The sequence below is a fragment of the Musca domestica genome, unplaced genomic scaffold (assembly GCF_030504385.1).
Source record: "Musca domestica strain aabys unplaced genomic scaffold, Musca_domestica.polishedcontigs.V.1.1 3, whole genome shotgun sequence".
Classification (NCBI taxonomy): Eukaryota; Metazoa; Arthropoda; class Insecta; order Diptera; family Muscidae; genus Musca; species Musca domestica.
Genome location: NW_026712299.1, coordinates 12,316,768 through 12,329,284, shown reverse-complemented (window position 1 = coordinate 12,329,284; position 12,517 = coordinate 12,316,768). Strand labels below are relative to the sequence as shown.

Below are 12,517 nucleotides of genomic sequence, written 5' to 3'. Positions count from 1 at the left end.
AGCACGCAGCACCCAAGAATGGTTACAAAATGAGGTTACTGGCTTCATTTCCAGTGCACAATGGCCACCAAAATCTCGGATACCAATCCGCTGGACTGTTGTGTCTGGAGTATTTTGAAGAGCAATGTTGGCACTAAAAAATACTGAAGTGTCGATCAGCTCAAGCAAGCGCTTCGCCGGGAATGGGCCAAAATACCGCAGAGCAACTTTCGGGCAGCGTATGACGGTTTCATTAGCCGTTTGAAGGCCATAATTCCTGGCAGAGTTGACCAATTCGATTAAATCTAAACTTATTCTAAAATTGATGCTATTTGAATAAAATATAAAAAAATGTAAAAATTATGGCGTTTGACTTTGTTGCAGTTTTTTTATCTCACCCTGTATTCTTGATCAGCGTTAAATTCTAAGGTGATTTAGCTCTATCACGATAGAAAAGCGTTAAGATAGAAAGCTAAAATTTTGCACAGATAAGTCCTTGGTCTAAAGGCAGGTCAAGAGCAAGGAGGGGCTGCATCTGTTCACAATATCGTATAGGACCTATATAACGGTAGTTCCTTCTGAGTACTTTACTCCTTGGAAGAGTATTTTGATGATTTTAGCGACATTATTCACCGGAATTGTTTCAAATTTGGTATTTGAAGTTCGAATGGATACTGTGCAGATCTACGTCTTCGTGTAGCCCCCATATAACGGTATGGGTATTTTGATCATTTTAGCGACATTATTAACCGGAATTGTTTCAAATTTGCCTATGACAGAAAATTGTCTGTGCAGGTCCGCGTTTTGCTTTATCCTCCATATAATGGTACCCTCCTATATTCGGAATTTTGATAATTTTAGCAACATTATTAACCAGAATTGTTTCAACTTTGCCTATGACAGAAAAAAGTCAGTGCAGGTCCACGTTTTGGTATATCCTGCATTTTAAGAACTTGTTTATTTCTGATATTTGTTATTGATTTTTCTTCTCCTTTGTACAATCTTTGTCCCAGAAAAAAATGAGGGTTATCATTTCCCTTTATCTCTCTCACATCTTTAAAATTGGTTGCCTTCTTATTGTCAATAGCTCAGATTTATTAAAATTTTAAGGGTGTAGAATGTTAAATTCTTGAACTTTGACCCTAGTAGCAAGTTTCTTGTTTTTTATTCGCTTATCAGAAATTTAAATTAACTGTCACTCAGTTGTTGGTGGCTTTAAATTGACAATCAATAATTGACGTGAAATCAAGATTGGGAAAAATTTAAAATTCTCTCCTCCTGACCCACCCCATTACATTGATTGCTATTACTCACATACATACATACGAATGTTATGGAATGTTATCGTTTTTAAGGTTCATGGCATTGGTTGTTAGGTCAACAAGGAAAGCAGACAAACAACAACAAATAAAAAAAAAAAAAACATAAATAAACAAACAAACCAATAAACATCGATGCAAATTAAGAATTTGGAAGATATCGCCAAAAAATCATAAAACATAAATATTCTACTTACCATTCGATTTCTTTGAGGATAAACCATAATTGTATGGATTTGAGGCGAAAACATGATGGAAATTATAACCGGTATTGTCGTCCTGCAAAAGAAAATTTCACATTTTATTATTTCAAAATTTCATGAAATGGTAGAAAAATTATTTTAATTTTTATTATTTTTTTTACCCATTTAAAATAGTTGGCCGGAACTAAATTGTACAGAGGATAATTGTTGTAGATTTCTAACATTTTACGTTTATTGGTAAAATATTGATCGGTTAGAAATGGTAAAACCATTAGTGTGTTTGTTGTCGTTTGCTTTTGCTACCGGCCGGGCTAGTTTTCTCAGCCTATACTAAAAAAACAACAAATTTTTTTAATACACTTAACCGAAAATCTGTATCTACACCGGTTTGTTTTAAATTTTTCCGTCGTCCTTTACCCAAACAAAGCTGAAAGAAAACTGTTGGCTGCATTTGCATGTCGGCAGTGCTTTTACCCCCAAATGCCCGGGAAAAATAATGATAATTTAGGAAACACAGTCAGTCAGCCAGCCAGCCAGCCATCCAACCAACCCCTTTGGCGCTTTGTTAGCTGGTGGCTCTTTGTAGTTGTTTTCAACTATCCTATAAGTGCATATTGGTGATTTCCCACAACAACAAAAATCAATTATGGTATGGAAAAAGGGAAAAATCGAACATAGGCTGTATCGAAGGACTTTTATATTTTAATGATTTTTAATTTTATTTTTTTTTTTGAGAAATGGCAAATAACCCTTAGAGAACAAAGTGTCGGTATTTCAAATTAATGATATCCAAAAATATTTTTCAAATTTTTTAACAGAATGTTTCAAGTTCTAAAAAAACGAAATCAGTCAAAAACCAGTAAGGGAAAATTAAAAGTCGGGCGTCGCCGACTATATGATACCCTGCACCAATATCCGTATTTAGTAGATCTCAGTTAACAAAAAAAAATATTGGCAATTTATGCGAAGTAGATCATTACCAACTATGATCCAAATAAAATTGCTGCATAGTGCTTGATATGACTTCGATAAGGGTTATATTAAACAAGTAAAAAAAAACATTATGTTCGGCCGGGCCAAACTTTTAATACCCTACACCTTAGGCTAAAGGGAGGTACCGTTATATGGGGACTATACCAGAACGTGGACCGATATATCTCATTTTCAATACCAACCATCCTAGACAAAATGTAAAGTACTCTGCTAAATTTTGAGCTCTACGTCAAATAATGTGGGCTGTATCGTGATTTCAACAGACAGACGGACATCGTTAAATTGACTTAGAATTTTATGCTGACTATGAATATATATACTTTATGGGGTCTACGACGAATATTTAAGGATGTTACAAACGGAATGACAAAGTTACTATACCCTCCATTCCAAGGTGGAGGGTATAAAAATATTTACAGGGTTGCCCATATTCGACGGACCCATCTGGCAACGCCATAACTTTTGACAGAGATGTCACATCGCTTAATGACATACCGCCTTTGAAGCGTCAGACCAAGCAGATTTTTACCATGAACCAATACACGCCACGCGAGCGCTCTGAAATAGTTGAAATTTACATTCAACAGAAGAAGTCAATTGTGAAAACTCAACGTGCTTTCAAAACATTAAAAAATGTGAGAAGTGCGCCTTCTAAGAACACCATTAAGCGTTTATATGAACAATTTTCGACTGGTAAGGCTCTTTCTAATCCGAAGAGGCCATATAAAAGACGACTAAGGCGATCGGCCGAGAATATCGCTGCCGTACGAGCCAGTGTTGAGAGGTCCCCAAGAACATCCCAAAAATGCCGTTCTCAGCAGTTGGGCATGGCTCGGTCCACTTTACAACGGATTCAATTGGCGCAAAGAATGTTGCCTGCGGACAAGCCTCGTCGATTGGAATGGGCCCAAAGGTCCGTCGAATATGGGTAACCCTGTATTGGAGCAATAGATGTACCGGACCGAGTTTCACCAAATGGTAAAATTCGTTTGAATATGAATAAATATATTTAATTTGGGCTGATATCATATATAGGGTGAGCAGAAACCATAAAATCGGATGAAGATGTATATCGAAGCTATATAAAAATTTGAACCGAGCAGTATCTGATGTCCAGATCAAATATCATTGTTGTGGATTGCATATTACGCCATTAAAATTCCAAAAAGTGCGAAAAATTGCACCGCAACAGAAAGAAAATAGACTCAAAAGAGCTAAAGAGTTGCTTCGCTTGGCCGAGAGTGGTGAACTGCTGAATTTGGTTTGTAAGCAAACAAAATAATCGTGTTTACTTGCCAAAGAGGTCAGCTGAAAATGTGCACCTTCGGTTGGCCACCAAAACTCAAGCGCTGGTCATGGTGATGGTGTGGGCCACCATAACAGCCGATGGTCGCTTTCCGTTTGTATTAATCGACCGTGGCATTAGAATAAATACCGAATTTTATCGCGAAAATATTCTGGAGGGTATATTAAAGCCTTGCGCACGCAAATATTTTGGGCGCAGACCTTGGACATTCCAACAGGACTCAGCACCATCGCAGTCAGCACGCGCCAACCAAGAATGGTTACAAAATGAGGTTCCACGCTTCATTTCCAGCAAACAATGGCCACCAAAATCTCCGGATACCAATCCGTTGGACTATTGTGTCTGGAGTATTTTGAAAAGCAAAGTTGGCACTAAAAAATACCAAAGTGTCGATCACCTCAAGCATGCGCTTCGCTGGGAATGGGCCAAAATACCACAGAGCAACATTTGGGCAGCGTGTGACGGTTTTATTGGCCGTTTGAAGGCCATTATTCGTACCAAGGGTGACCAATTCGAACAAATCTAAACTTATTCTAAAATTTGATGCTGTTTCCGACATTTTTTACTTTCATTCAATAAAATTTAAAAAAAGAAAATCTAAAAATTATGGCGTTTGGCTTTGTTGCAGTTTTTTTATCTCACCCTGTATATGAGAGCTATAGCTAAATCTGAACCGATTTTGACTAAATTTGAAGTACTTGTTTCTAGGATGAATACAGTCGGAATTTTCAAGATTCAGTCAATTTGGGCTGATATAAGCGGTTTGGTGCACAATAAACCTGAATATACATATGGGAACTATATCTAATCTGATCCGATCTCGATAAAATTTGGCATAGGCATTTTTGAGCTCCATAAATTATCTGGTACTAAATATCATTCTTGTGGAGTGTATATTACGCGTGTATGGGACTTAAACCCCCAGATCGAAGGAAACATATATATTGGAGATATAACTATATCTGAAACGATTTTCTTTAAAATTGACGTACTTTCTTTTAGACTGAATTCGGTCGGATGTGCAAAAATTCATGACATTTGGACTGATACTGGTCCTTTGGGGCACAATTAACCCGTAATCGGTTGAAAATATAAATGGGATCTAAATTTGAACTGATTCTCATTAATTCCAAAAGGGTTCCTCCTTGGGCAAACAAATATTGTGTGGAAAATTTCATCTCTATTGAATAATAAAAGCGACCTTCATTTTCTTCACAAATTACATGGACAGACGAACGGGCGGACTGACAGGCAAAAATCGAATCAGAAAGTGATTTTATGAAGTTCCTCAAGAGTAACTATGGGTCTATCTCGTTTCCTTCTCCATGTTACCAAACAAATGCTCAAACACATAATTCCCTTACCACTAGGTGGTGTAGGGTATATAAATTCTCAAAATTACCAAAATTCTATTAAGACTTTTTTCAAATAAAACTTTTGAAGTTTAAGAAGTTTTCTAAATATGATTTTTCCTTCTGAATTTAAATTCCCACAAATATATGTTTATATCAATACGATCATACGACCTAATATATTCTATTGTTTACATGTAAATCCAAACAACAGAAGGTGTGACAATTTCCACACCTAAACACATTCATTTGAACAGAGAACTTAAAACAATTGGTCATTACCCTTAGTCGAAGTCCTTCGTTTTTAAAATAAACTATTTCCTTGTGTTGTCGCATACCCTACACAACAAACGATGAGGCGGAATCGACATTACTTATTTTTTAGGATGGGTTCATTAGGTTTTATTTAATATTAATACCAAGGTTATAACCAATAAATCCTTTGTGGGTGAGGTACCAGAATGTGTTCGCAGAAATATATCATTTTCACAACAGATCTTTTGTTAGCAAAAATGTTTGTATGTGTGAAATTTGAAGATAGTTGAATACTTATTTCACTTTCATTGAGCGTTTTGTCTTTTAAAATATGGAACCCTATGTGGGGGAGATACCAAAAGAAATAGTCCGATCTCTACCATATTTATAACAGATCTTATGTAGATGGAAATATTGAGATGTACCAAGTCTGAATGGAATAGGAATGTTAATTTCGCGTTTTATTAGCTTCACGGTTATTCAAAATTGTGACCCTTTTTGGTGTACGTACCCGATGTATCCCATCTTCACCCCCGACCTTGGGTTAATAAAAGTATTGTGATATGTGTAATTTGAAGACAATTGGAATCCTACATCACATTTTATAAGAGCTATAATTATTCAAAATGCTGGCCCTTTGTAAGGGAGGTATTTGATGGAGTGAACCGATATTTTCCGTTTTCTCACCAGACCTAGCACTGATGCAAATATTTGGATTTGCAAAGCCATATCGATTCTGAGGTATTTGATGGAGTGGACCGATATTTTCCGTTTTCTCAACTGGCCTAGCACTGAAGCAAATATTTGGATTTGCAAAGCCATATTGATTTTCTGGTGATCATCCCACTTTATGGGGGATACACATGTTGGAGTGGACCGATAATCTTTATGCAAAGTTTGAGCAAAATCGGAAGGTCCTTTCTTCTTCTATACCGTTAATTATTTTTATGAAAATTTTAACCTTTTGTGGGGCAGGTACCAGAAGGATTTTCCCCATCTCCGAACTCGATTTAAGTGTGACAATAATATAACGATGTACCAAGTTTGGATCAAACCGAATACTCTCTTTGAAGGTTATTGTGAGCACTAGCCAAGTAGCCCACCCCTAGATCGACCCCAAATGTCCTGATACGGATTTGGTCCAAAGAGACCTAGGGTCTAAAACCGTTAATTCGATGAGACACGTTTTGGTCGTATCAAATGATATATACCCTATGTAGCCACATTCTGAGTCGAGTTATACATTTCTATCCGTCCGTCTGTCCATGTATACTTGTAAGGGAAATACAGGTCGCATTTATGGGTTTATATATAGATACATATATATTTTTCATCCGATTTGCCCTCTATTACAAGGATATTCGGTATACGATATTAGATACAGCCTACAAACACCCATGCCAAATGTTGAGGAAATCGGTTCAGAGTAGGATGTAGCTCCCAATATATCTTCGTTCAATTTAAATTGTATTGTGCACCAAATGTGTAATATTAGTCAAAATAGGATAAAATTTGACACACCGACCGTGCTCAACCTAGAAGTAACTTTATGAAATTTGGTGAAAATCAGTTTAGATAAAGCTATAGCTACCATTTTTATATTTGCCATCCAATTAAATATTTAAGTCGATAGATAGAAGATATTTGGTGTAAGATATCTGTTGCAGCTCAGAAATACCTCTGCCAAAATTCGTCGCTATCGGTTTCGATTTGGATATAGATCCGTTACATATCTTCACCCGATTCGACGTTTTTTGAGCACCAAATGTGTAATATCAACCAAAAATGAATGCCACATCCAATTTTTATTAATTTCCTCTCAACGTCATTCTAAAACAATGATATCTTGTATGCTAGTTCACATACATTATTTAAATTCCTCCGCCAAAGTAAGTGGAGGTCGATTAAGATATAGCTTCCATTTGTTGCTTCTATTCGATGTTAAATTTAAACCGCTATCAAGCCGTAACTCGCAGTCAATAACGATCATGGGTTATATTATGTACTTTACATAAATTCTAGTTTTATTTAATTCTTTGGTTCCTCTTCTATTGAGCTTACGATCTCGTCACTTGGGTAAAAAATGTTTTTTGTCATAGAAGTTATTTTTAAAATAACTTCTGGGGAGAATATCCCAGACAAAAACCAAGGGAACTGATGAGGATTGGTGGCTCTTTCCGAAACCTAGGTGTTCCCTGCCTTACCCCCTGGTAAACATTACCATCGTTCTCCACTAATAAACAAACGTTGTTTTTATAAAAACAGAAAAATAAATTTTCTAAAAATTGTGCTCGCCTATGCTCATTAGAAAATTCTAAGAGATATCGAAAAGAATGAACACAAACCAGAAACGATTCAGTCCAAAGTTCATTTTTTCGAATTTCTAAAATTGAAATCTTCTCAGATTAAAAAAAAAACAGTAAGGAAAGGTTAAAAATCGGGCGGGGCCGACTAAAATTCGTTTGAATATGAAACATTTTTTCAATTTAGGCTAATACTACATATGTGGTGAGTAATAACCGTACTATAGGATGAAGATGTATATTAAAGGCAGAGGTATGGCAGAGGTATTTTCGAGCAGTATCTGATGCTCTGTATCAAATTTCATTGTTCCGCATCTGAGTGACTGTGACACTAAATAGGATGAAACCGATTTGGAACAAAATTTTGAACACATGCTTTTGGGTTGAATTCCTTCGGAATTGCCAAAATTGTTGATATTGTCCATTTGGTGCACAATAAACTTGATATAGGATAAAGATATATATGGGAGCCATATCCAAATCTGAATTGATCTTGAAAAAAAAAATTGGGCACATATTTCTGAGCTGTATCTGATGTCTGGTACCAAAGATTATTGTTGTGGAGGGCATCTTACGCATGTGCGGGTCTTTAATACCAAGTCGGATAAAACATATATATGACAGCTATAGCTAAATCTGAACCGATTTACACCAAATTTGAAGTACTGGTTTCTAGGATGAATTCAGTCAGAATTGCCAAGACTCAGTCAATTTGGGCTGATATTAGTCATTTGGTGCACAATAAACATGATATCAGATAAACATGTGTTTGGGAGCTATATCCAAATAAGATTCGATCATGATATAACTTGACAGAGGTATTTTGTAACTCCATATGTTGTTTGGTACCAAATATCATTCTTGATGTGTAGATATTATGAGTGTGAAAGATTTTAAGCCCCAGATTTAATTTTCTTCAAATTTGAAGCACTTGCTTCTAGACTGAATTCTGCCAGATGTGTCAAAATTCTGGTCATTTGGACTGATATTGGCCCGTTGGTGCACAATTACCCCGAAATCGGTTAAAGATATATACAGGAGGTATATCTAAATTTGAACCGATTCTCATCAATTCCAAAAGGGTTCCTCCTTGGGCAAGCAAATATTGTTTGGAAAATTGCATCTCAGTCAGATAATAAATGCGACCTGGATTTTGTTCACAAAAATACATGGACGGACTGACATGCATAAATCGACTCAAAAAGTGATTCTATGAAGATCCTCAAAAGTAACTATGGGTCTACCTCGCTACCTTCTCCATGTTACAAACAAATGCACAAAGACATAATAACCTTACTACTTTGTGGTGTAGGGTATAAAAATTATGAAACTCAAAGTTTCAAAAATTGCAATGTTCTTGTATTGCTCCGGAACCGGTACAAAAAACCCTATCATATGATTACTTGTAAGGTATTTTCATAAGCTTTCAAATGGAACCAATTTTGTACATATCACTTTTGTAGAACCGGATGAAGCTCGGATTTTTATCCTAATTTTCGTGTCGCATAACATGGACTTCCCCCACATAAAAATTACTTTTCCATAATTAGGTTAAAAATACCTATCCCATAATGGGATTTATGTTCGCAAACTTTTTGGACATAATTCCTACAGGGTGAGATGAAAAAACTGCAACCAATTTCAGACTGCTGTCATTTCTAAGCAACTCGTCCCACAGCTATTAAAATTATTACAGTGACAGCTCATTATATTGTTTACAAGCGTAGAAAAGCATTTTGGTGAGTTTCCAGAAAAAAAGTTATTCGTGATGGCATTCTAGCGTGATAGTGTGATTTCTTTATATTTGACTGGAAAACCACAAGTGGAGCACTCCAGCATTTAAATGTGAATAAATCTTTTGTGTCTCGTACCATCGCTCGTTACCGTGATACTGGTAGCGTAACCCGACGTCAAGAAAGTGGAAATGAAATGGTTCGAAAAGTAAAGAAGCGACTTTATCGAAACCCGCATCGCAGTGGCCGAAAAATGGCTCCTGAGCTGAACATATCGAAATATTCCATTCGGCAAATATTGAAAATGAGCTCACGGTAAAGCCATTGAAATTTCAAAAAGTGCAAAAGCTTACATCGCAACAGAAAGAAAATAGACTCAAAAGAGCTAAAGAGTTGCTTCGCTTGGCCGAAAGTGGTGAACTGCCGAATCTGGTTTTCTCCGATGAGAAACATTCGCTGTCCAGCGGTTTGTCAACAAAGAAAATGACAAAGAGGTCAGCTGAAAATGTGCACCTTCTGTTGGCCACCAGAAGTTAAGCGCCGGCCATGGTGATGGTGAAGGCCGCCACATCATCCGCTCGTATTAATCGACCTTGACATCAGAATAAATGAAGACTATTTTCGCGAAAACGTTCTGGAGGGTGTTTAAAGCCTTGGGCATGCAAACTCAGCACGAGCCACCCAAGAATGGTTACAAAATGAGGTTATTAGCTTCATTTTCAGCGCACAATGGCCACAGAAACCCACGGATACCAATCCATTGGTCTATTGTCTCTGGAGTATTTGGGAAAGCAAGGTTGGCACTAAAAAATACCAAAGTGTCGATCACCTCAAGCAAGCGCTTCGCCGGGAATGGGCCAAAATACCGCAGAGCAACATTCGGACAGCATGTGACGGCTTCAATGGCCGTTTGAAGGCCATAATTCGTGCCAAAAGTGACCAATTCGAACAAATCTAAACTTATTCTAAAATTTTATGCTATTTCCGACATTTTTTGCTTTCATTCAAAAAAATTAAAAAAAAAGAATGTAAAAATTATGGCGTTGGAGTTTTTTTTTGCAGTTTTTTTATCTCACCCTGTAAATGCGACCACAAAAATTCATGGACAAACCAACTGACATGCATGAATCGACTCAGAAAGTACAAAAATACCAATTTTCCCATTTTGTACATATCACTTTTGTAGAATCGGATGAAATCCGGATTTTTATCCAAACTTCCAGGTTGAATAACTGGGTATTTCCCCTATGGAAAAACTACTTCGCCGTAAGCAAGTTAAAAATGCCTTTGTCCACAACTTGCTGGGGACTACGCAGATTTTTTTTTTTTTTGACATAATACCCATTCCATTATGGTGTTAAGGCCGTAAAACGGTCATAACTTTATAATTGTAATGGGAATTATGTCCGTGGGGATTATGACACGGCACCGCCGCATGCACCCACATTAAATGAATTTTTGCGAAGTTCAAATACCTACTGAGAACCCAAAATTCTCAAATTACTGATATTTTTGTTGGAAGTTGGGCAAATGCCTGCAAAACACCGAAAATTTTATCAAAATATACAAAGTTTTCAGTACCGACCATTCTAGGAGAAATGTCTATGTATGTTCAAAATTTCTATTTGTAGCTCTATTTTTATACCCTCTTCCATAGCATTGTAACACGTCGAAATATACATACATATATTCACAAAGTATATATATTGTTGATCAGCATACAATTCTATGTCGATTTAGTGGCGTCCGTCTGTGTGTCAAATCATTCTACTTCCGAACGAAATGAAGTTGGTTGATAAAATTTTACTGAAATGTGTATTATGTTTGCAGGACTTTTTGGTATTGAAAATGGGTGATGTAGGTTTACGTTTTGGTAAAGCCCCCATATATATACCTCCTATTTTCGATATTTTGGTGATTTAACCGACATTTTTATTCACCGGAAATGTTTCAAATTTGGTATTTGAAGTTCGTAATGCGTACTACAGCTTATGACAGAAAATTGTCTATGCAGGTCCACATCTTCGTATGGCCTTCATATAACGGTACCTCCAGATATTCGGTATTTTGATGACTTTAGCGTCATTATTTACCGGAATTGTTTCAAATTTGGTATTTGAAGTTCGTAACGGATGCTACAGCCTATGACAGAAAATTGTCTGTGCAGGTCCACGTCTTCATATAGCCCCCAAATAACGGTACTCCCCGATATTCGGTATTTTGATGATTTTAGCGACACTCTTCACCGGAATTGTTTCAAATTGGGTGTTTGAAGTTCGTAATGGATACTACAGCCTATGACAGAAAATTGTCTGTGCAGGTCCACGTTATCGTGTAGTCTAATATAACGGTACTTCCCTATATTCGAAATTTTTATGATTTTGGCTGCATTATTCACCGAACATTTTTATTCAAGTTTCGGATTTGAACATTGTAATGATTCATGACAAAAGTTGCCTATGCCGGTTTACGCCATCGTATAGACTCTTATATAATGGCTACATTCGGCATTTTTAAGATTTTAACAGAACGTTTAACGGATTTTATTCTTTTGAAAATTGCCAAAGTCGTTTTAAAAGGTGGAGGGTATTCAAAGATTGGTCCGGTAGAACTTTCAGCTTTTTTACTTGTTTTATTACAACTAGCTCTGTTCTGGCACTAAAAAACTAAAAATATATATTTCCCACATAGATATTATTTGACTCGCGTGTATTGCTAGGCGCCGTTTTCTCAAATATCCGGTTATCTGAAACCCCGATTACCTACCAAACCCACATACCTAAAACGAAGTGCTATCAGTCAATTGTTTACACTACCACTACATGTTAATTATAATAATTTGTAATGACGTTTCAACAATACCAAGACGGATATTGACAGTCAAGGTCATTGCCGTATATGTTCGACGTTCATTAAGTGTTTAGTTTCCTTTGTGAAAGGAAACTCGCAGACACATTGCACACACACATACATACGTACATTTTCAAAAATCTTGGAATGTATGGAGATTTCCGAGGGTTTGCGAAACGATTGTCGATAGAGGGGATCATCACTATTGGATCTAGAATGGAAAT

The 12,517-nt window shown here is 36.6% G+C and overlaps 1 protein-coding gene across 1 annotated transcript in view; it reads right to left on the bottom strand.

Annotated features, from left to right (window-relative positions):
• The window catches only part of LOC101891275 (uncharacterized), a 95,741-nt gene that overhangs the window by 33,483 nt on the left and 49,741 nt on the right, over positions 1-12,517 (bottom strand). The window contains exons 4-5 of the mRNA XM_011292890.3: positions 12,423-12,504; positions 1,496-1,577 (exon numbers count right to left, since the gene is read on the bottom strand). Coding sequence (XP_011291192.1) covers positions 1,496-1,577; positions 12,423-12,504 — 164 coding nt within the window. The remainder of the gene's footprint in view (positions 1-1,495; positions 1,578-12,422; positions 12,505-12,517) is intronic.